The 24,722-nt window shown below is 37.8% G+C and overlaps 1 protein-coding gene across 2 annotated transcripts in view; it reads left to right on the top strand.

Moving 5' to 3' along the window:
* The window catches only part of MARCHF8 (membrane associated ring-CH-type finger 8), a 144,117-nt gene extending 121,323 nt beyond the window's left edge, over nucleotides 1-22,794 (top strand). The window contains exons 4-8 of one of the 2 annotated variants that reach the window (XM_044659146.1): nucleotides 7,379-7,458; nucleotides 7,729-8,580; nucleotides 10,297-10,477; nucleotides 13,922-14,069; nucleotides 18,334-22,794. In XM_044659146.1, coding sequence (XP_044515081.1) covers nucleotides 7,379-7,458; nucleotides 7,729-8,580; nucleotides 10,297-10,477; nucleotides 13,922-14,069; nucleotides 18,334-18,641 — 1,569 coding nt within the window. In that variant the 3' untranslated portion in view covers nucleotides 18,642-22,794. The remainder of the gene's footprint in view (nucleotides 1-7,378; nucleotides 7,459-7,728; nucleotides 8,581-10,296; nucleotides 10,478-13,921; nucleotides 14,070-18,333) is intronic. The other variant, XM_044659147.1, reaches the window with a different exon arrangement.
* Nucleotides 22,795-24,722: the final 1,928 nt, after the last annotated feature.

Below are 24,722 nucleotides of genomic sequence, written 5' to 3'. Positions count from 1 at the left end.
TTTAAAACCAAGCAAGAGTTAGAGAAAATTACAAAATGTAAATTAAATGGTTTTGATTATATTAAACTAAAAAGTTTTTGTACAAACAAAAACAATGTAGTCAAAATCAGAAGGGAAACAACAAATTGGGAAAAAAGCCTTATAACGAGAAACTCTGACAGGGGTCTAATCACTCAAATATACAAGGAGTTAAAGCAATTGTATAAAAAATCAAGCCATTCCCCAATTGATAAATGGGCAAGAGACATGAATAGGCAATTTTCAGGTAAAGAAATCAAAAGTATCAATAAGCACATGAGAAAGTGTTCCAAATCTCTAATAGTTAGAGAAATGCAAATCAAAACAACTCTGAGGTATCACCTCACACCTAGCAGATTGGCTAAAATGAAAGAAGGGGAGAGTAATGAATGTTGGAGGGGATGTGGCAAAATTGGGACATTAATGCATTGCTGGTGGAGCTGTGAACTGATCCAACCATTCTGGATGGTAATTTGGAACTACGCTCAAAGGGCTATAAAAGAATGCCTGCCCTTTGATCCAGCCATACCATTGTTGGGTTTGTACCCCAAAGAGATCATAAATAAACAGACTTGTATGAAAATATTTATAGCTGCGCTTTTTGTGGTGGCAAAAAACTGGAAAAGGAGGGGATGTCCTTCAATTGGGGAATGGCTGAACAAATTGTGGTATATGCTGGTGATGGAATACTATTGTGCTAAAAGGAATAATAAACTGGAGGAATTCCATGTGAACTGGAAAGACTTCCAGGAACAGATGCAGAGCGAAAGGAGCAGAGCCAGAAGAACGTTGTACACAGAGACTGATATACTGTGGTAAAATCGAATGTAATGGACCTCTGTACCAGCAGCACTGCAATGACCCAGGACAATTCAGAGGGATTTATGGTAAAGATGCTACCCACATTCAGAGGAAGGACTGCAGGAGAGGAAATATATAAGAAAAACAACAGCTTGAACACATGGGTTGAGGTGGACATGATTGGGGATGTAGAATGCAACTATCAACAATTTGGAAATAGGCCTTGATCAATGACACATGATAAAACCAGTGGAAATATGCATCGGCCATGGGTGGGGGGAGTGCGGGGGGTGAAGGGGAAAGTAGGAGCATGAATCATGTAACCACGTTAAAAATGAATATTAATAAATGTTTTTTAAAAAGACAGGCAGGAGAATTTTACTCACATGGTTTTATACTTTTTTTTCTTTTATTCTACTTCAAGTGATTACTAATAAATCTTATAAAATATAAAAAAAAAAACCAAAGGAGTCAGAGCCATCCTAGACAGTTCAGTAGCAACAACAATGTCAAACAGTGTTTCCTTTGTCATAAAGCAGATCACATAGTAAGGCAATGCAGATTCAAGTCCCAAATCAATTTCAACAATAGAAATAACAACAACAACAGCACAAGAAGAAATACATATTACAGTTCTAAATGGAATAATTCCCACAACAGAAACAACAACAACAGTGATGCCAGGTGTTGTGAGCACACTTGCTTGGGTTCCAATGATCCACTTAGCTTGATGAAGATGGAGTGTTATGTAGCGCAGGGAGCAAGGTAAAGAACAAACTTATGAATTGAAGAAGCTATTTTGCTATTAAAAGATGAAAGAAAGGCTATGACTGTGGAATGCCAATGGCTAATGATATAAAAGAGCTGGGGAATTTAATGAAAAGTAGTGGGCTTGCTATAGATGAGCTTACTGGCAGAGAAAAGACTAAAGAAGAGTTGGAGATGGAAAAAGATATTCAGGAGATGAGGGACAAAGTCTATAGGTTAGAAAACAGTAATTCAGAAATCAACATTCAGAATTCATAGACACACCAAAACTAGACATGCAATTGGAAGACTTAACAGGGATAACTAGTGATTGTTTTGCAAAAGGAAAAGCATTGCAGACATCATGCATTGAGGTTCATGCTTCACCAACATGTCATGACTATTCCATGCATGCATCAATCAAAAGCAATGGATAGAAATCAGTCATTAGTGAAACATGAAGATATTGTACAGGAATCAAGCTTGACTGGGTGCTCGAAGCAATATCCCATAGATGAAACAACAGCCAGTAGGACACAAGATCATATACAAACCATAGGAAAGGAAAGACAGAGATACTCAGAAGGTGACCAAATGCTCTCCTCTTGTGGCTAGAATAACGGAAACTGAAAAGATCAGCAGCTGTGAAAGGAAGACAACTCTGACACTGAATCCAGCAGCTGAAGAATTTCAGCCTCAAGAAAGCTTACAGGGAAAGTTACATCAAGAGCTGCCATGTTATAAAATATGTGTCAACACAGCGAGAGCTGCCTCTGGAGAAACCTCAGAGTTTAAGCATTCAGGGGAATTCAATATAGATAGCGTCAGCATCATAGAGAACAATACAGTAACAACTGCTGAAACAGACCTTTAAAACGGCAACTTTGTTTCCTGTGGAAGATGCCAGCAAAGTTCTGTTTCCTTTAGTCTGTGAGTCATGCTGAAACAGCAGGCATGAACTCACAGGGTTGGGATGTAGGTATTGACCAGCAACACATTCCCAAAGCAGTACAGGAAGAATTTCCTCTAATGCAAACTTCTCTTGAATCTAGCTATGTTAATAACAAGCATACCTTGTCCATGGTCTGTAACAACTGAATTACAAAGAAGCAGTAAGAAGCCTACAAGCAAAGACCCTACACTTGATTGTAAGACAGAAACACCAAAGCAAAACTCAAACAGTATCAAATCTTGTAGGAGTAACATCTGGAGTACAAAATCAAGATGCATTACAAACAGAAGGTCCAGCATCAGAACAAATGGAAGCCCCAGCAGGGATGGGACTTAGCCTGTATTGACTTAGAAGCTCCTCTGGTCCCGGTCAATCAAACAAGCAAGGACAATGAACCATTAATCATGGTGCAAATTGGAAATGAGACCTATCCAGCTTTGATTGACACTGGTGCAATGAGATCTGTGTTAAAATCAATGCCAGAAGATTCTATCCTTATGGGTACAATTCATTTAAAGTGAGCAACTGGGAAAACAGAAATCATGCCAAAATTAAGATCAAAGATGATGAAAATAGGTCCAATGAGTTTAGAGCACATATTTCTGTTGATATCCGAATGTCCTTCCAATCTGCTTGGACAAGATGTCCTCTATAAACTTGGAGCAACCATTCAGTGTGACAAGACAGGCCAAATATTTCTGCATTTGCCCAAACAGTCCCTTAAACACCATCCATTGCTATTCCTGGGGCAAGTGGAGGGTGATGAAGAAGAACGTCATGGGGGAAATATCTATGAGATTCCTAAAAATATCCCAGAGGATGTTTTGGCTAAACATTCAACAGATATGGGGATTTTTAAGTCTGCAATACCTGTCAAGATTAAAGTTAAAGAGGGCATTCCACCTAAGAATCCTCAATACAGACTGAGCCACAGAGGGTATCAGGCCAATAATTCAAAGTCTCCTGGAGCAGGGCATTCTGGTCTACACTATGTCTTAATACAATACACCTATAATGCCAGTAAAAAAGCCAAAAAGAGATGCAAATGGCAATACACAGTGGCGATTTGTGCAGGATTTGTGAGCAGTCAACAACTTTGTTAAGAAAGGCCATGCAGTGGGGCCAAGTCCAGCCAACATCATTGCAGAGATTCCCAGTAATGAAGAATGGTTCACAGTAATCAACCTCTGCTGTGTGTATTTCACAGTGCCCCTGCATGAGTCCAGTCAGAAGATATTTGTATTCTCTTGGGAAGGAAAGCAACTTTGTTCCACAAAATCCACAGGGATTTTCAAAAAGCACAAATATCTTTTGCCAAATTCTGCTGAGAGATCTTGTACTATCACATTCACTGACAGCAAATTAGTGCATTATGTTGATGATCTTCTACTAATGTCACCAAATGCTTGTATCTGTCAGAGGGACAGTACATACTTGCTGAAAGAGCTATGGACATAAAGTCTACAGAGCCAAATTACAATGTATAATGCCAAAAGTTGAATATCTTGGGTTCATTTTGGAAAAAGGCATAAGAAGAATCTCCCAGAAGAGAGTAGCAGACATACAGAAGTTGAGCATGCCTAAGAACAAGAAGCAGCTCCACACAATTTTAGGAATTACAGTTATTGTAAACAATGGATTCTTGGTTTTAGTCTGATCTCCAAACCATTAACAGACTTGAATAGGAACACTGTCTCAGAACCTTTGAAACTCACATGGGAGCACAAGTCAGCTCCTACACTTGGAATTCCCAGTCATGCAAAGCCATTCCATCTGTTTGTACATGAAGACAAGGAATCGCTTCCAGTGTGTTAATGCAGATTCTGGGGATAAATTAGGGCCCATAACTTATTATAGTTCACACTTAAATCCTGTGATTAAAGGAATGTCACCTTGTCTTAGGGCCATTGCTGCAGCTGCTCTGATAAGGAAATCATCTGGTCTTGTATTGGGTTGCAGGATTATGGTATATTTACCACATCAAATTGAAACCACTCTCAGAAATAGTACCAAACAAGCTTTTACATCTTAGTGTTTATCCCAGTATGAGGCAGTGTTGCTAACTAATGAGAACTTGTCATTTCATCATTGCAAGGACATTAACCCAGCCACGCTGATTCCTGATCTACCATTAGAAGGGGAAAGCATCCATATCTGCAGTGATACCTTGCAGATAGTACAAAAGACCAGGGAGGATCTGACAGATAATTCCTCTATACAATGCAGATCTGACTTTATTCACAGATGGTTCCTCCTATGTGATAGATGGGGAAAGATTCACAGATGCATCTGTTGTAATCCAAAAAAAGACTTTATGGTATGCAGCTCTACCAAAGTCTGTCAGCACTCAAGGAGCAGAAATCCTAAGCCTAACCAGAGCAATCCAGATTGGCAAAAACAAATGGGTCAATGTCTACAGGGATTCGAAATACACTTTCAACATAGTACATACATTGTACAGGCCAGATCTGGAAGTATTGTGGTCTCATTACCTCTGGTGGAAAGGAAATAGCATATGGGAACTTTATAATTATGAATTAACTAGTAAGCATTCATTTACATACAATAATGTAGTCCTTTCTGAGTAATAGTTTTATATTCTAGTTTTAAGTATGTTAACTTTTAGCTTTTATACTTTAAAATATGCACTCCTATTAAGGAGTTATTCTAAGACTTGAAATCAACTTTTAATACCAATAATATAATGAAATAGTTTGTTTAGGAATAAATTGGCTTCATATGTTCATTTTGTGTTTACTTAAGTGACAAATCTCTTCATTTTGAAGTTTTTATTGTTTAAGTACTTATCTATCTTAATCTTTGTGTCATACTGAAAGTGAATTTTCAAGCCCCTCCTCTGGTACAATAAAAAACATCTGGCATTTTAAAATCTGTAAGTACCACTAGTCAGCCATAACAAGTTCAAAATTAGAGAGCTCTATTTCCCAAAGCTAGTTTTTTGATATCTCAGACTATCTGAAATTACCTTGAGATGGTGTTAAGTGGGGCAGCTTACATGACTCAGTGGATTGAGAGCCAGGCCTAGAAAGAGGAGGTCCAGAGTTCAAATCTAAATTTAGACACTTACTAGCTGTATGACCCTAGGCAAGTCACTTAACCCCTATTGCTTGACCCTTAGTCACTTATTGCTTATTTTGCCTTAGAACCTTATTGCTCTTTTGCCTTAGAACCTCTAAGACAGAAGGTAAGGGTTTAAAAAATAATTTTTAAAAAAACTAATGGTGTAAGCTTAATATTTTTTAAAACCTCCCACTCCATCAATTTTATTTACTTTAAATGAATGTGAATTACTTTGATTTACCTCAGTTTTATAATATATAACCAGAAATATGAAAACCTGTGGAAAAATTTGGAAGAAGTCTGCTTTTTTTTCTTCTCTAGGGACATATATTTTTCCCCTTTTGGGCAAAACTGCAGAATTTTGGGAATTAATAAAGTGGTCCTGAATAAGAGATTAGAAAATATAAATACTTTATTAATGATTCTTTGAAGAATTGGGTTTCTCTGGATGCAAAACATTAAAAATATTGTCAAACTTGGTTGATATGTTCATTAGTTTACTTAAACTGACTTTTTTTGTCTTTTTATTTTTTATTCTTGGTTATAAATTATAACTGATATGGGAGAAAGGTAAAAAAATAGACAAATAATTTTTAAAAGATGAATAACATCTTTAAAATAAAGTGCACATAAATGGCTGTCAGAGCCACCTTAATATATATTTACATGTAATATTATATACATTATAAAATCATATATATTTTTTTCAATTTTTAAAAATTACCTTCTCTCCCTCCCACCCCAACAGTGGGAATGAGAGAAAAACAAAAGCCCTATTACAAACACATATAGTCAAGCAAAAACAACTTTATGATTGACTATGTACAAAAATAAAATATCTCATTTTGAACTCTTTAAGCCCTTCATCTCTTTATCATGAGCTCAATCATTAGTTCTCTGGGATTGTAGTTGCTCATTGTAATATTGTTTATTTTAACCATATTGTTGTTATTGTATAAATTATTCTCCTTGTTCTGTTTCTTTCACTCTGTAGTAATACATAGGAGTCTTCCCAGGTTTCTCTAAAACCATTCTCTTCATCATTTCTTTCGACACAGTTGTATTCTATTTCACTTATATACCATAACTTGTTCAGCCATTCCACAATTTGTGGGTGCACCTTCAGATTCCTATTTTTTGCCACCTAAAAAGAACTTCCTGGCTAGATAGTAGGTGTTTAATAAAAACTTGATTAGTTAATTCTACTTAGGGATAGATTTATATAACTTGAGAGATTACAGGGAAGGAAAAAACTTATATCTAGTCCCACATAGACTTGGCTAAAATCTTGTATACCTCATAGATGTTCTGTAATTTCAGATTAATTACACTCTTGGTTTTCTGTGATATAAAAGATGATCATAATGTTGGTTGTTTTTTTTTTTGGTATGTTCTTGAGGATTATCTTTTCTGAAGGCCTATTCCACTTCATCATGATTTGAAGGTGACTGATGCTAGGTCTGTCACCTGAACTAAACTTAGCTAGGTTCAGAGACTCATTCCCTGAAGCTTGGCTCTTCTTCAAATACAAGACCTCAGAGAGTGGTTATAATATATGACCATAGTAGGGAATAGTCATTCCCAGGAAGCCCTGGACCCATGAAGGTCGCAGGTAAGAAATAAGGTTGATGTGTACACTTTCATTTCTGTGAGCATCATTTATCAAACAGCAGTTTAAAAGCTCCCTTCAGCATCATTCACTACTTCAATTACAGGAGGCATCTGTAGTGCTAATCTCTCTTGTTTGATTCTGAACTAACTCATGATGTTACGTTACAGGCTGGAAGTCCAACATCTGTATCAGCTCCCCATGGCTTCTCTCGTACTTCTGTTACCCCATCTAACCAAGACATCTGCAGGTAGAGTATTGCTGGTGTGCCTGTGAGGAGACATGTGGAAGGACAATTATTCCTAAAAAATATGCCACAGAAAGCACCATTGTGCTTTGCTTCATTGTTTTCTAACTTTTTGATCAGTGGACATTTGATTCAAACTTTTAATGCTAATTTTGTGCACTGTTTGCTTGCCATGTTATCACACTATTCTCATTTCTTCACTTTGATCTATCTGTTTTCTCTTTTTTAATTGTTTTTACTTTCTGTCCTTTTATTCCACTGTTCTGCATGCAGTTCCAGTGCAGTGTTTTCTGAATGTTGTCATCACAGTCCCGTGCAGTCAGCTGTTGTCTTGAAATCTGCTCTCTGCCAGAGTTCTCTGACACAAGGGGTCACTGTGACAGTGATCTGTAAAGACACATTACAGGACTCAAAGAAAAACTCCTATGGCTCAGAATGGATCCAGGCCTTAAAGCCTCCTAAGAATACCAAAGCCAGAAGAACTCTGAAGTTCTCCAAGTCCCTCAATGATGTGGTTGAGAAGGCCCAGAATACTATGGAGAACTTTGACTGTGTAGAAAGAACTTACTCTGAAGGAAAATTAGCACCACCTCAAGACCAGTGCCTCAAGATGAACAAATTTCACCATAAGGAAAAACAGATTCTCAATCTGAAGCCTCTTATGTTTGGCAATTATAAACACTCACATGTTCCATCATTTTCTGCCAATCATTCAAGCACCTTTGGAATAGGAGCCACCCAAGGGAGTTTCAACATCTCATCCCTTGAAGAGAAAGCAGATAATGAGGCAGCCTTGAAAAGCAAGCGATTACTCTGTTACCTCTTTTCCTTCTCTCACAGTTCAAGCACCAGCAGTTTGCACAAGTTCCATGAGCTGGAAAGCTACTCAGCTAGCTTGCCAGCAGCTAAGTCTTCCAGTGTGTTGGTGGGGAGCACAGGCTTCTGCTCTGATGATATGGGGGATGATGATGTCTTTGAGGACAGTGTATCCTCCAAACTGAAAAACAAGGAGATACGGGCACCACTCTGTTCCACTGAGAAAGATAGTGACCTGGATTGCCCTTCTCCCCTCTCTGAAAAGTTTACCCCCTTATCCCCTGTGTCAACATCAGGAGACACCTGCAGGTTGGTTTACCAAGAACCACCCTCTTTCACTGACCTCTCCTAGTTAATTCTGACTTGTTCTGCTTTCCTTACCTCTCTAGTCTTTCTTCTCTTAATATGCAAAGTAAAAGATAAAGGACAGGGACACTAATTCAGGGTTAAAATTTAGTTGGTACATTTTGTTGAGACCAGATTCCTTAATTAGAAACAAAAAACCCCATGATTCCTAAATTGTCTTCATTTGTCATTGTCAAAATGAGAGAAAAAGCTACAAATAATAAATCTCAAGTTGACCTTTCTGAACTGAAAGGAAATAGATTTTTGGTGAAAGAAATCAATTCAGAAGAGAGAAAAATAAGTATTATTGCTTTATTTCTCAGGTTTTTTACAACTTATTCATTTCTAAAGATCATTTCATTTTAGGCTACCAGTTTTTAACCTTATCTCTTCCTTTATGCCTCTACAAAAAGCATGTCATTTTTTTAAAAGCATGTCCTGTTTATGGAGCAAATGCCTCCAGCAACTCCTTCATTCCTTATCATGAAATGCATTTAGCCATTCCCAACAAAATCCTAATCCCTTTTAGTGATAGTTCTACCTTCTAACTTTTTCAAGAACTTTTTCCAAAGTCAACTTTTCTTCCTCAAAATTCCTTTGGAATTTACTCTTGCCCTTTACTGTTGGCTAGACCTCTTCTCTATGAAATCATCATGCTCCCTGTTCTAGTTTCACATCATTCACTCTCTTTCCTAGTTTCTGTTTTTTTTTCCTGATGATTGGATCAGCAATCAGCATCAGAGAGAATGAGCAATATCCTGGGCCACACAGTTGGACCCTTTCATAAAAGGTGCCTGTCCTAGCTTGTTTTCCAGCTGCTAGAAACACTTCTCTGCTTCTCAAAAATCCATTTATTGAGCCATGTTTCTTGAGGTTAGTAGATCTGTTGTGCTGCATGCTGCCCTAGACATTAGGAATGATTTAAGTCATAGCCACTTTTTTGTACACAGGTCTCAGCTTTTGGCTTACAAGTTTTCTGGGAACAGGGGAGGGTTCGTGTCCTGTCTCTGTTGCTACCTACTTGTATGACCATGGACAAATCATTTAACTTCCCTTGGTGTCAGTTTCCTCAACTGTAAAATGTAGGGATTAGACCAGATGGCCTTAGATCTTTGATTGTATAAGATACACTGTCCATTAGTAAAAGAAGCAAACAAGAATTATTGTTGCTTTTTTGTACCTAGCTAAGCTAGTGTGGGTGCCCTTCCATAAATGGAAGGTAAATCATCTTTTTTAGTCTTTGGAGCATTTTGTTTTTGGAGTGGGGTGGAATTATTACTGATTTTATTTTTAATTTAAATAAATCAAATCTATGCATTTAAAGAATTTTGTTTCAGGAAATACTTCCTTGTGGCTTTAAATGCCTCCCTCAGTATAGTACCTACATCTTCTAAAAATAAATTAAAAACCCTGCATCAAATTCCTCAGACCATCCTTTTCCTCTCCCTTTCTGACAACCTTCTAAATCTTGCATATGGCTGCAATTAGTTAGAGAGCAATGTAGTTAGTAGTGTTTGTGCACTCTCTGCCAACATGTGGGCCCATAATTCACATAAAGGTGGTTTTCAGTGTGAACTGTGAAAGAATGCATAGGGTGCTTGCCACCCGGTCACCTCTTAGAGTTCCACTATCCAATCAGTCTGCTCATCTTGCGATGACTATATTTTATTTCTGATGCAGGATATGTCACTGTGAAGGAGATGATGAGAATCCTCTTATTACACCCTGTCACTGCACAGGAAGTCTTCATTTTGTCCACCAAGCCTGCCTGCAGCAGTGGATCAAAAGTTCGGACACGCGATGCTGTGAACTCTGTAAATATGAGTTCATAATGGAGACCAAACTAAAGCCTTTGAGAAAAGTAGGTGTGCACAGAGTACTTTGGAAATGTTGTCCCACCGAAGCATGTCTGATTTACTAAAATCCCTAAGTACCCCCAAGCACTTGAGAGAACTCCTGTCCAGAGACAGGTACACTGTGGCCACAGTCCCACTCAGCCAGCATGCAAACTGAGGCCTTCTAACACCTCACTCTTTACTTTGCCTGCTCCAGCACAATGCCTTTCCAAGTCAAGTCTATTGTTGGCATTGGAAAAAGAAATCATATTACTGAAATAAGAAACAACTTATTACCACTTTCATTCTGGCTTACAGATCTGGACAGGGATCACTAAAAGGAGATACACTGGAATTGTACTGAGTGATAAAATTATTTCATTTCTTAAAAATATAGAACACTTGCTGAGTTGCTTTAAAACAACAGCAACAATGAGAAAACTCATCCAGCCAATGACTTGTTTACCTAGTACATATTTATTAACTTTTATCCCTTTTGCCATTGCTGCTCATTAGTACTCTTTCTGTGAGAGGCTAAAGTACACAGAACATGCTTTCCCTTCTCCCACCAGTACTAGCAGTCTTAGAGCTGATGTCTTGTTTCCCTTCTTAGTGATTTCATTTATCTCCTCTCTAATGAGAAAACTTTTTCTGTTTGTTCCGTGGCCTGATATATGTCCACTAAGAAGTCAGGAAGCAGGAAGGGACCCACTAATTGAAGACTGGTGCTGAGACTACTGAGGTGCTTAGCTCTTCAGCTCCCTTGAGAGTAAATTATTTCCTCCAGAATAATTCAAATATAGGCTTAGACCCATTCCTTGTGCATGAGAAAAGCATTATGAAGTACGTGTCATTGGAGAAGTTATTGGTAGATTTGTCTGTATTAACACAAAGGTCATATAATTTTAAGTTCATCCTATTCACAGCTAAGGGGAATGTGAGAACTGGTTCAGATTATACTTTCTTCCCCAACATTTCTTATTTACTTTTGTGCAGAAAAGAACAACACTGAGAAGGTGAAAGGAAGGCATAGAGCTAACATGGTAGGGCAGCAGTGCTTAGCAGGGACTGTTATTACTGAGTGACCAGCACCCTTACCTGAGGGAGGTATTCTTTTCCTTTAACATGAGCTGACAGTATTATCCCACACAGCTTTATCTGCCTGGCCCTCATTGTGGTGGGAGGCCACCTAAAAGGCCAGAAGCTGGGGGTATTATCTAGAAACATTCAGTCCCACCTCTGAATTTTTTTTTCTTTGCTAGTTTCACAGGTCTCTTAGAGCTCTAAAAATGTTATTCTGTGTCATTTGCCAAAGTTCTAGAAAAATATAAGTAGGAAGGAGGGAGAAAAAATAGGCATAAACTCTCTACATTCTCATAATACATGTTTTTTTTTTTATCACTTGTTGCAAAGTGAGAGAGAGAGAGAGAAAGAAGTCCTAGGTCAGCAGTAATTCCAGAATTTATAGTATGCAATAAATATTTATTGAATGGATTAAGAAATAAATGAAATAGGAGCAGTGTGGTGGCCCAGTGGATTGAGAGCCAAGCCTAGAAATGGGAGCACCCGGGTTCAAATGTGGCCTCAGACACTAACTAGCTATATGACCCTGGGCAAGTCACTTAACCCTCATTGCCTAACCCTTACTGCTCTACTACCTTGGAACCAATTTACAATATGGATTCTAAGAGAGAAAATAAGAATTTTTTAAAAAAGAAAGAAATGAACTACACTAATACTATAAGAAGTAATCTGGGATAGAAGAAAGTAATACTTTTGTACTTATTCTGCCATCTGTCTCACAGGGTGTTGTGAGAAAAATGCTTATTAACCTTAAAAACAATAGAATTTAAAATATTACCTTATATCCTTTGTTCTGTTTAGAACCAAATCGCCCCCTCTGATTTTCAGCTCCTATTTCAAAATCCAGTTACATAACCAAATTTTTTAGTACTTCCTTCCATAATGTACAAGGGATACATAAAAGCGGTCTGTCATATAGTCTCTGGCTTGAAGGAGCCCAAGCACTTTTACGGACTCCCAAGATAGCATAAAATTCCATGTAAATTGTGTGGTAGGGGACTTCCAAGAGAGGAGAGATTTATACAGATTGGCTTAATATGGGAAAGCTTCATGCAGAACATAGGACTTGAATTGCCCTTGAAAAATAGAAAGGAGTTGGATAAATAAATGATATGAAGGCCATTTTAGATCAGGGAACAACAGTATGATCTAAGGTACAAAGATAGGAAGTGAGTATGTTCTATTTACAAGACGAAAGTAAAGGGATTTGGACTTGGCAATAGTTAGAAATTAGAGGTTAGCTGGAATTAGGGGTTGGGGCTCTGATTTCATTATTATGTAAAAAAATTCAGTGGTTATAGACTAAAACTATAGCATTAAAAAAGAAAATGCCCCACCCAAAAGAATGAAAATCACCCAGATTCTAAACTATTAGCAAAATTGTGTACTTCTTCTAAAACTCAAATCAATAAAGAAAAAGGAAAATCCATTTTCATTTCAAATCTGTACTGCCTTTAAACACTGAATGCTAAAGTAATCTTTAAGTGATATCTAACAGAAGGATGGTGACATTTGCTGTAGTATAGAGTAAAACTCAGGACTAGGAGTTGGGGGAATCTGGATTCAAATCCCAACTCTTCCTAGTCACTGGTTTGTTGTGTGACTGACTGCTCCTTTCTCTTTTCTTCATTTGTGAAAGGATAGGAATTGCTCCCAATGATCTTGAATATGTCTGCCAACTCTAGCATGAAATAGGCAAAAATAAACAGCATTTAAGCTTTGTTTTCACTCTTTCCACCCAGCCCTTGCTTTTTACCCCAACTTTGGAAATCAGTGAAAGAGAATCTGTAACTTTGGACTACGTTGTGAAATTTTAGAAACAGTAGAACAGGAGAATGATTTTTTTAAAAAGCCAAGGTTATTTATGTCTGGAAATTATTAACTTCAAGTGCAAAAAAATTTTTAGATGAGAACAAAAAGGCATACAAACTTTTGACATTGACCTCTGTGATATAGTTGTGATTCAGTTCATTCATGTGTTTTCATTCCAGCATCACCCCCTTCTCATTTGCCTGTTGCATTGGAAAAAGTGAGTGTCTGAAAAAGACACCCCCTCCCCACCTGAGCCTGTAAATTGTATTCCAATTACAGTATTATCTAGAAGTCCTTTTAAGAGATGTCTATAAGAATTTTTAGTTAGAAAGAAATTTTTTATTGGACAGGTAATGTATTGTTTCCTCTTAATCCTGGTTTTTTATCATACATTAAATTGGTTCCCAGTGGAACACTAACAAGCAGTTTATCTCTTGATAATTTGAAGGATGAATGTTGTTTGTATTGGGGAGAGGAGTAAAGCAATGCTTCTCATAGGAAATATTCTCACCAACTTTATTTTGAATTTTTTTTAAGACTGAAATTTCATGCTGTTTTCTGTTATTTCTTTTCAGTGGGAAAAATTGCAGATGACATCCAGTGAAAGAAGGAAGATCATGTGCTCTGTAACATTCCATGTCATTGCAATCACTTGTGTGGTATGGTCCTTGTATGTTCTCATAGACCGGACTGCTGAGGAGATTAAGCAAGGACAGACAACTGGTATGTTTAAATGTAGACAATTTAGTGCCAACTTTCCCACTCCCTGTTTTCTTTCCCAAGGTCTTTTAAATTAATACAGATGTTTGTGAGGATTAAAGGAAATAATGCACATAAAGTGTGTTTGGTGGTAGTGGGAATCCCAAATATGAGATGGGGACAGAAGGACCAATAGGTAATATGCCAGATATACAAGATCTTCTTTTTTGAGATTACACCTGAGGCCCAGTACTCAAGTAGCAACAATGCACATCTGACTAAGTAGTAAGAGAAGTGAGGAAGTGAGGAGGAAGAGCAGATTTTGAAAGTAGATGGAAGTCATTGTCGGACACTTGAAGTTTGACTGTTGGCAAAACATACTGGTGGAGATGACCACACTATACTTGGATAGAGACAGGTCTTAAGCTCAGTTCTAGGAGTAGAATTGAAGAGAAAGATGGAGAAATCATCTGCACAATTATTCAAAGTCATGGGAAAGAGTTAACATTTCAAAAGTCATAATATGAGGTTTGAAGACATGTAGGTGGCAGAAGTAGTAAAAAGAAATCAGGGAAGGTGATTGGTAAAGAAAAACCAAAGGAGAGGATGAGACCTGGTGAAAGTCATGTCAGAGAAGCAAGGAGAGACCATCTGGAAGAAAGAGTAGTCAGCACTGTCAGAGGCTGAGGTAAAGTAAAAAAGGAATCAAAGGATTGAAAAGAGCTTTATCGGACTTAACAGTGTGATGGCCAGGCTTTCAGAGAACAGAGAACAGAGGAGTTTGAGAGGGTTGGGAGCAAAAGAAGGTTTTTTGTAGGGTAGAGCAAATTGGAGAGAGGGACTCAAGGAACACAGAGAAGATTCATGAGAGAGGAAGAAATGTGAAGTTGTCACAAGGTCCTCACAGAGTTAGAAGGGGATAGAATGTAATACTCAAGGGCTAGCCTTCGAAGGGTAGGAGAAAGAAAATATAGGTAAGTATATCATGGAGAAATTTAAGAATGTAGAGGAGAGATTGTGAAGGGAAATAATTTTGGATAGTTTTCTTCTCAGTGAAAGAAAAAGAAGCAAGGTCTGCCTCTCAGAATGGAGAGGGAGGGGTTGGGGCTGGAATTTGAATGCATTGTATACAGTGTGAGGCATTTGATTTCAACATTATCATGGAGAGTTGAAAATTAGAGAACAAAAGAAAAGAGCTTTGAGCTTTGAACTCATCTGAGGGTTTTTTTTGTTTTTCCCAAACCCTTACCTTTTATCTTAGAATCAATACCGTTTATTGATTCAAAGGCAGAAGAGCGGTAAGGGCTAGGCTATGGGGGTTAAGTGACTTGCCCAGGGTCACCCAGCTAGGAAGTGTCTGAGGCCAGGTTTGAACTAGGACCTCCCATCTCTAGGCCTGGCTCTCAATCCACTGAGCCACTCAGCTGCCCAATCTGAGTTTAAATAATTATACTTACACTGTAAGATTTTTTCCATGATGCTATCTGGCCTTGGTTGGCAACCTGGAGGGAAAACAGAGAAAATCAATGATAATAGAGTTTTCACAAGATTTTGGGATTTGAAGGGAACAGGTAAAACAGAAGTTTGAAGGGGAAGAGATTCTAGGATAAGAGGGAGGAGAATATTGTAAACATGAGTAACCATAAGGCCCTTGCTGGTAGGAAGGCAAGTGAAGTCACACTGGCACAGTAGCAAGGGGGCAAGAGATTAAATGTCTTGATGAAGGTGAAGGACAGTTTCAAAGAATGAAAAAAGTAGATGGATAGGAATTTGTATTTATATAGTCTCCATAAGTCACCTAGATCAATCCATCTGATGGGAGTAATTTCATTGTTTAGGATATTTGTTGAATAAATGAACTTCCTTCCATGCATTTAGTTTCAGATTCTTAATTTTTTTTTTAAACCCTTACCCTTCCACCTTGGAATCAATACTGTGTTTTGGTTCCAAGGTAGAAGAGTGGTAAGGGCTAGCAATGGGAGTTAAGTGATTTGCCCAGGGTCACACAGCTAGGAAGTGTCTGAGGCTCTGATTCTTAATTTTTTTAAATTGAGGGCAGCAAGGTGGCCCAGTGGATAGAGTGCTAGGCCAAGAGAAAGGAAGATCTAGTGCAGATATGACCAAGGACACTTAGTAGCTATGTGACCCAGGGAAAATCACCTAACCTATATTTGTTTTAATCCACTGGAAAAGGAAATGGCCAATCACTGTAGTATCTTTGACAAAAAAAAAAAAAACAAAAACAAAAATCCATGGACAGCACTGGCACACTATGATCCACTGGGTCACAAAGAGTCAGATAGCACTGCACAATAATAGCAGTGTGAAAAATAATAATTAAAGTGCTTTGGAAATAGCTGAATAAGTCCAGATCTATATAATATTATATTTATTTAAATGAGTACATATGTGTTACTTTGACTTTTTTTTAATCAAACAATATTAACAAAAATTGACCAAAAAAAAAAGACATTTTAGTATCTGATACCAAATTTATATTCCTTAATAGGCCTAATTACCTACTATATTTTGTTCATATTTATTTTATTAAACACAAATATAAATGATTTCACTATTTTAAAGTACAGCCAGGATTGTATTGTATATACTCTGTGTCCTTCTCAGTCCAATTTGTGAGGAAGAAAAATTCCTTTTAAAAGAAGTGGTAAAAAGAAAAGAAAAGAAGTGGTAAGAAAATTCTAGACCAAATCCTGTTATGAGTTACATACTGTGTTAGAAGAGAGATCATGACTTGCTCTCATCAACTTTATTCTACTCCTCTCCCCTAAGAATTCCTCAAACCCTGTGACTTTTCACATAGGAAAAGACTATGGGAAACCAGTCATTTGAACCAGGATATCAGAAGCCATCCATCTGCATGAGACAGCACTAGAGGCATTCTGTTGCATGTGAACTATTATTATCAGACTTGAATATTATAAGTGTATGCTCAGTAGCCTCTGAGGTGTGAGGTCACTGTTTCGAGTTTTTCAACCAAATTACAGCTCAAATGTAAAAACCTAACCTATGAAGATATCAGGGAGAATTCTTAGAGTTTCTTTGAACCACTGGTAACACATGGACAACAAATGCAATGTGTCCATCCCTTTGAACAAGAATCATTTTAATTAAATTATTTGTGAAAGAAAATATTAGAACGGATTTCACTTACCTTAATTTATTTTAAACACAACAAAAGTATACACAAGGAATATTATAATTCAAGGAAATCATAGTAAAGGAGAAGATGAAGGGAGAATCCACTGAAAATTTTTTAAAGGTTTTCCCTTCCTTGGAAATACCTGTTCATTCTTGCTCATTTCATCAATCTAGAAACAAAGTCTCTCACATTTTTAAGGCATAGACTTAAAGATTCTCTACTTACCTGAATATGTCTTAGGAACATGAGATTTCCCACAGCCCTCAGTGGGAACTGAGATACATGGTCAATGGTATCTTGTCTTTCAGTATGAAATAGTCATCAAAAAGCCGAATTAGCAGTGACTACATAACATCATTTGTAATGAATATCTCCTCATGCCTCTATTTGTCTAGCATTTATTTTTGTCTTATAATTTGGATCTATTCAGAGATAGTGGCAGATACACAATTTAGAACTATATTCACCATAACCTTTAAGTTATATGGCCTGCATCCACAAGCCATAGCCATTTATCAATGTTAAGTTGTGACCACATAATAAAAGGGAGTTAGCAATATACAGAGTAGTTAAATTGATTTCTTTGAAGTAGTTTTTTAGTCATGCCTGACTCTTCTTGACCCCATTTAGGGTTTTCTTGATTAAGATACTGTTGTGATTTGCCATTTCCTTCATCAGCTCATTTTACAGATGAGGAAACTGAGGCAAACAGGGTTAAGTGACTTGTCTAGGGTCACAGCTAGTAAATGTCTGAAACCATATTTGAACTCAGGCTTTCCTGACTACAGACCTAGTTCTCTATGCTGAGTCACCTTGTTGCCCTGAAGTTAAATTGAAGGAAAGAGGAAAGCTTACTTTTCAGGTTTGTTAAGGAAAATCTACTTAAATTATTCAGTAGACTTTTACCAGTAGAGGAGACTGAAGATGAAAGCAAGAAGAAAGTCCTCTTGTGCAAATCATGGTAGAATGTGCTAGACAAAAGGCTGATCTTTGACCAATAAAGAATGTAGTGAAAGGACTGAATTGAAGGGGATATTAAAGAAATTTCATTTGCTGACAGGAAGATCATTGAGCTTAGAGCCTCTTTTAATTCTGATGAGTCATTAATCTAGATCTTTCTCTCCTTAGGGATCCTAGAATGGCCTTTTTGGACTAAACTGGTGGTCGTGGCCATAGGATTCACTGGTGGACTTCTTTTTATGTACGTACAGTGTAAAGTATACGTGCAATTATGGAAGAGACTTAAAGCTTATAACAGAGTGATCTATGTCCAGAACTGTCCAGAAACAAGTAAAAAGAATGTTTATGAAAAACCTGCACTAACAGAGCCAAATTTTGAAAGTAAAGATGGGCGACATGGGATCTGTCATTCTGACACAAACTCTTCCCGTTACACAGAGCCTGAAGACCATGGAGCAGAAATTCTTCACGTCTGATAAAGGGAGAAGGGGCTGTTATTTTTTTTTCCCAGACATTCATGAAGAGCTGAGATGACACTGTTTACTAAAAGCTGCATACCTTAAAAAAAAATAAAGAAAAAGAAAAAATCAGCCAACAGCTTAGACTGGGCAGTTGAATTTTTTCTATTCTGTTCTGTTTTTCTAAATCATCTTCGACATATCTTTTAATATGTTATCATGGTGGCATACCTTTTATGTTGAGTATCTTATAGGTATGCTTTATGAGGAGGAATGGTAAAATGTAGGTGACTGATACTACTGATAGGGAGCAACTTTGCTGCCTGATTCCTGTTCAGCCAAGTTGTAAAACCTGAAAGATGAATAAAAAGAAGGCAAAATACAGAAGACTTATGTGTGACCACACCATGGAGCCTGCATTGGATTTTCCAAAGAGTGCTTTATTTCACTTTAACATCAGATACCCCTAAAAACACTGGGAAAAAGCCAACTCTCATTAATGTCACCATTATTCAAGAAGAGTCTGAGAGAGATGCACTGGAAGACCTTAAATCAGGACTTGAAGCCTCTGATAATATCTGCCATTAACATCTCTCTTGGGTAGTCAGGTTAAGATCATGCTTTACATTTAAAGATAAGTGACTCACAAAGCAAACAGCACTTTTAAAAATCTTTATTTTGTAATATGTGTGTCCAGTTGGATTGAAACTTGAAAGAATGTCTCATTTCAGAATATTCCTTTCAATATACTTGGCCCTTTCCTATAGGCCCTACAGACCTTTTTGCCTTATGATATCTAAAATGTTTGTGATTTTCCAATACATCCCCACAGAATTTTTGTGACCATGATGGAAATAAACCCCAATATGGAGCTATTGTGCAAACAAATTCATGGATATAAGATGTTTATTTGAAAATATGATTTTTCTGGGTCTATTCTTATTTTTATCAAGAGTATATATAACAAGTGTACACATGTACTTTTGTAATATCCAGTCTTAACTAAAAAAACAAAAGGGTGTGTGTTGTAACCTTACAGGAGGGCAAGGGAGTGAATGATCAGAAATTGGTTGACTTTCTTTTCATGTTAATTTGTATCCAAATCTCTCCAATTTGCGCTACTGTGAAGAATGGATTTGAATTAAGAAGCAAATGTTTATCATGCCTGTGAGTGTGCATATGTGTGTTTTAGCAGGACAAACAATGAAAAGAACATATAAAAGCTATATTGACCTGATTGCTAAATTTGTACAAGAGGGAAGTTTGGGACCTCTGTGGGCATGGTAGATAAAGAATTATGATGGATAAGTGAGGAGTCTGGTTCAGTGGCTTGCTAAAGGCCATGTATCTAAAAGGTCTTCTCCTGAGATGGAAAATATTGGTGGCACAAGATCAAAATGACTAACCCTAGCACACAAGGACTGAACTGGCTCCATGAAGTGAACTGTTGAACAAATTGGCTTAGATGAATTGTCCTGCTCCTATAAGTAAAATTGGCAAATTGACTGGGCCTTGGTATTGGAAAACAGCTTCTGTTGAATCCACTGAATGGACAGAAGGCCTATGCTCAGACATTACTGTAACCAAAATGAGTAAAAAAAAAACAACATTAAGTATATTATAGTTAATAGAGTATCCAGCTTATTCTCATTCCCATCTCCCACCCCCATTGTGGGTTTTAAAGGTAACTTGGTGTAGTTAGTTGCTTAGAAAACTACCTTTTGAATTCTAGCTTTTTCAAAAATCTCTCACATAGCTTGATTTGTGTGAGATGGCAGATAGAAAGGCTCCAGAGTACAGCAGAAAAAAAAAATCCTCCATCTTCTTTGGACTTTTGATATGTCAAACTGTTAGAACTTTCTTCAAGTTCCTAAGGTGATCCACTATGTTTGCAGTTTGCCCAGTTTGGGTCACATTCCTCTTCGGATGCTTTTAGCTTCACAAACTCCAGCTTATATGCCTGACACAGATTCTTTTCTGGCCTGGAAATGGCTCTGTTGGTCCCTTTGCCATGAAAGTGGGTGAAAATTCCCCTCTCACTCCTGTTCCCTTCCTCTTATCTCAGGCGGGTCAGAAACCTATGCTTGTATAGACTCTGTGTTTAAAAGTGCTCTTACTCCTGCCCTTTCTTCAGGCTTGACCTATGAATACAATGATTCAAAGATTGTCTGCTCAGGTATGTTAAATACCAGGTCTGCCAGGCCTTCAGCCTTTTAAACAACCTTTTCCATAACCCAGGTGACTCTTAACTTCTTTCTACCACTTCCGATAATAAACCCTTAGAGAAGAAAAAAAAAATTGGTGTAACTTGCTTACTCATTCTAGAACAGAATTTGACAAAGTTCCTAATGTCATGTCCTGTGAACTTTCTTCCTTTTAAGATCCTAGAATAAATTCTAAATAAATATTGGACATCTCTATAGATCTAGGCGACCCAGGAAAGTATGGTTAAGCTGCCTTAATCCCAGATTCTCTTAAGTTTGTGACAAGGGATTTCTTTGTAAATGTTATCTTTTATGTGAGCAATGAATTATGGGGAAGGTATAGCAAGATGTCATCCTACTCCCTTATTTCTTCCACTGAAATGATACACAAATTACCCTACTCCATTTTTAATTTCAAAAAGTATTGACTATCACTAATCCCATTAACAATCATTTCTAGTTTCCCTTTGCTTACAGGGGTCTTGTTCCCCAACAAAATACTGATTCACCAGGATACCACCTCATGGAAGCACAGAAGAATGCTTCACATCTTTGTTGGCCATAAATGTGTTCTCCTAATTTTGTTATATTGAGTGATTAGATTTTGATATATTGATCTCTGCCCCCATCAAACCTTAGTGATAAGACTGACTTACCAAATGTATTGCCATAAAACATCCACAAAACTGGGATCAACCTGCAGGGAACAACAAACTCTTTAATTGGATATTTGGGGCATTGACTGAACCAAGGAGAGTGATAGAAGACTAGGTTCCTTCTAACTAGCCAGAGAGTTGTAGTTTGCTTCCCAGGAAGCTGGCTGCTACCAGATATGGTTTCAAGTGTGTGCAGATAGCCTTTCTTGCGTGTGTCTACTCTCGCTAATGTAGTATATACATTAAGCCACATGCTTTAAAATCCCTTGACTACTTAGCAAAGGCTCTCCCTAAAAAAGATGAAAAGTGATTGGACAAAAAAGGGGTCATAATCTCTCCCTCCTATTGGTCCTGATTCTTATGTGTCCCATCTCCCTTTCTTGGTTCATTTCTTAAATAGTTGCTCCTAGCAGCCATGTAGGTGCTGGTGCTGTATCTTTTGATTGTAGGAAGTAGAGTAATCAAAGCTTGCAGGTGTATATTTTAAACTGTCAACACTATTTTTTTTTCTTCAAATGTGCTGCCAATCCCTGACCCAACTACTTATTCCATCCCAGGATGAGAAGATACTGTTGTGATCTCTGTGTTCCTATCATCTTGATGTGTAGTTTCCAAGGTAGGCCCTGCTTTCCAAACTGTAACTACACACATAAATTCAAAGTAGCTCAGCCAGGAAAAGGAGTCTCATTTAATTTCTACAAGTCTCAGTGAGAGTCTTCTGATATCTGCATTTGGGCGTAGGGGTAGATGGAAAGGGACAGAGAAATTGAAAACACTCCTCACTAGAGTCCCAAATTCTGCTGCCCAGGCAGCTCTAAAAGTAAGTATGCTTTATTTAAAAAAAAATTTTTTTGTTCAATAGCATTATCTCAGATAAACGAATATTTAACATAAATTTTTCCCTGTGAATTTAGTTTGAAATATTACTACCACATCTATAGAGACCAAGGAAGAAGAACCTAGCCTCATCAAGAAGCACTTAACTTCTTTTAGGAAATAATTGCTCAACTTTTACAGTGATCTGACATTTAGGTGCAACATTTGTAGATATATGTAACCTGTTGTTAAAATCGCATTTACAGTGGCATGGGTCATGTAGTTTATAAAGAACATTTGATAGTCGGCAATTTTTTTAGTTCCTTAGGAAATTTCTAGTAATTTAAATGTATAGTTTTGTATCCTTTTATGTATGTTAATCTTTTCTCAGTATTACCACTGGAGAGTTCTTAGTTTCTTAAACTGTAATTGGTTATTTGTGCTGTGATACACAAGTTTGTTGACTGCAGCAATAAAAGATTTCTATGAAAAGGAGAATGGCCATGACAATTTTCTAAGAGGAAACTGGAAATATCCCCCGAGGAGAAAAGTTTCCCTGTTTTACCAGCCATATGAAGGTGTGACTCTTCACATTTTTCAATTTCTGAGCTTTGCATGCTTAAGAAGAAGAAAAGTCACTTCTTAGATTTTGTTTCCCTTCCAAAATTATTCACTCTGAAGAATTCCATCTTAGGAGCACTTTCTTCTATCTGTCTGGATGTATATCATGGAACTATAGATGTAGAGTAGCAGAGAACCTTAAGAGGCTTTCTAACCCAACCCCTTACTTAATATTGATGAAGAAACTGAGGCCTGAGGAGGGTCAAGAACTTGCCTGGGGGAATTTGAAGCCATATCCTCTGACTCCAGGGCCAATGTCTTTCTAGAGTACCAGAATACCCTCAAATTTCAGTGACTTTAAGAGAAAAATTGGGACTAGATACTGACTCAATCTTGGGACTCAAGAGTTAAACCTTGGAGATTACTAAATCTAACCCTCTTACTTTATTTACAAAGATAGAAGCAGTTTCAGAGAATTAAGATGGCTTGCCTGGAGCACTTTTTTTTTTCTGTATATCTGATAAGAGCTGAAATAGATTCAATAAGTATTTGCTCAATGCATTCAAATTCCAGTAGGAATCATTGTTCTATGTTAGAAAAAGTAGACTTGAGAATGCAGGAATGGAATCCTTATTTTGTAGTTTGGTACACTAATTATTCTTAACTTTAAAAATACTTACTGAAATTGAACAAACATCTTGGTCCTATGCTGGGAGTGGGGGGGGGGCTGGGAGGAGGGGAGGAGAACGGACAACCACCACCACCAAAAACCTTTGCCCAGTGAACCCTCATTATTATACATGTGCCTGTTGTGTCAGGAGGGACATACAATAGGATAGAGAGGGTGGTTGGTGTGAATTTTGAGGAAACATACCACCAGTACAAACTAGGGAGCATTTCCATTTAGTATCATCATTGAATAATTTTGACCAACAGGAATCCCCATAATATTTCTTTTTTGTGCCTGGTTTTTTCTTTTCCTCCTTTTCCTTCCCTTCCTTCCTTCCTTCCTTCCTTCCTTCCTTCCTTCCTTCCTTCCTTCCTTCCTTCCTTCCTTCTTTCCTTCCTTCTCTCCTTCCTTCCTTCCTCCCTCCTTCCCCTCCCTCCTTCTTTCCTCCCTCCTTCCCTCCTTTCTACCTTCCTTCCCTCCCTCCCTCTCTCCCTCCTCCCTTTCTTCCCTCCTTCCCTCCCTCACTCTATGCTGGTTCCAAGGCAGAAAAGCAGGAACGGTTAGGCATATGGGAGTTAAAGTAACTTGCCAAGGGTCACATAGCTAGGAAGTGTCTGAGGCCAGATTCGAACCCAGGACCTCCTGTCCCTAGGCCTTGCTCCCAATCCACTGAGTCACCTCATTGCCCCCTTCTGCTTTTTTTTTTTTAATTTGTACTTTGTGTATTTTAACATTTTTTAGAAATTTTGACTTCCTGATTTTTTTCCTTCGGTCCCTCTCCCATCCTTTGAGAAGGCAAGCTGTCTATTATTTGGATATTTGAAGTAATGTAAAACATATTCCCAAAGTATTTCAAAATGAATCTTTGAGAATGAGACCTTTTAGAGTGCATAAATTGCCCCAGAACTTACAGTTGGTGATGCAGGTGACCAGTTCTGGTGCCATGATTCCGTGCATCATAATAAGGTCCCTGGAGACTTAGGGACCCTGAAACTACAGAAAGAATCACCAATCTCCTGCCATCTTTATTCTCATTTGACTGCTGCCATAGAAGTGAGCGTAACAAATCATGTTCCCTCTGCCCAACATGGTCAGAGAGCCCATATTCCTGGCTGAGTTGAGAGTGGCCAGATTCCCTTGGCACCAGGGCATGGGAGAACTTCAACCCCATCTAACAAGGGCAGTAGAAGAG

This window comes from Gracilinanus agilis, chromosome 2 (assembly GCF_016433145.1).
Source record: "Gracilinanus agilis isolate LMUSP501 chromosome 2, AgileGrace, whole genome shotgun sequence".
Classification (NCBI taxonomy): domain Eukaryota; kingdom Metazoa; phylum Chordata; class Mammalia; order Didelphimorphia; family Didelphidae; genus Gracilinanus; species Gracilinanus agilis.
The sequence above is the reverse complement of the archived record's forward strand: the minus strand, read 5'-3'. Positions and strand labels throughout refer to the sequence as shown.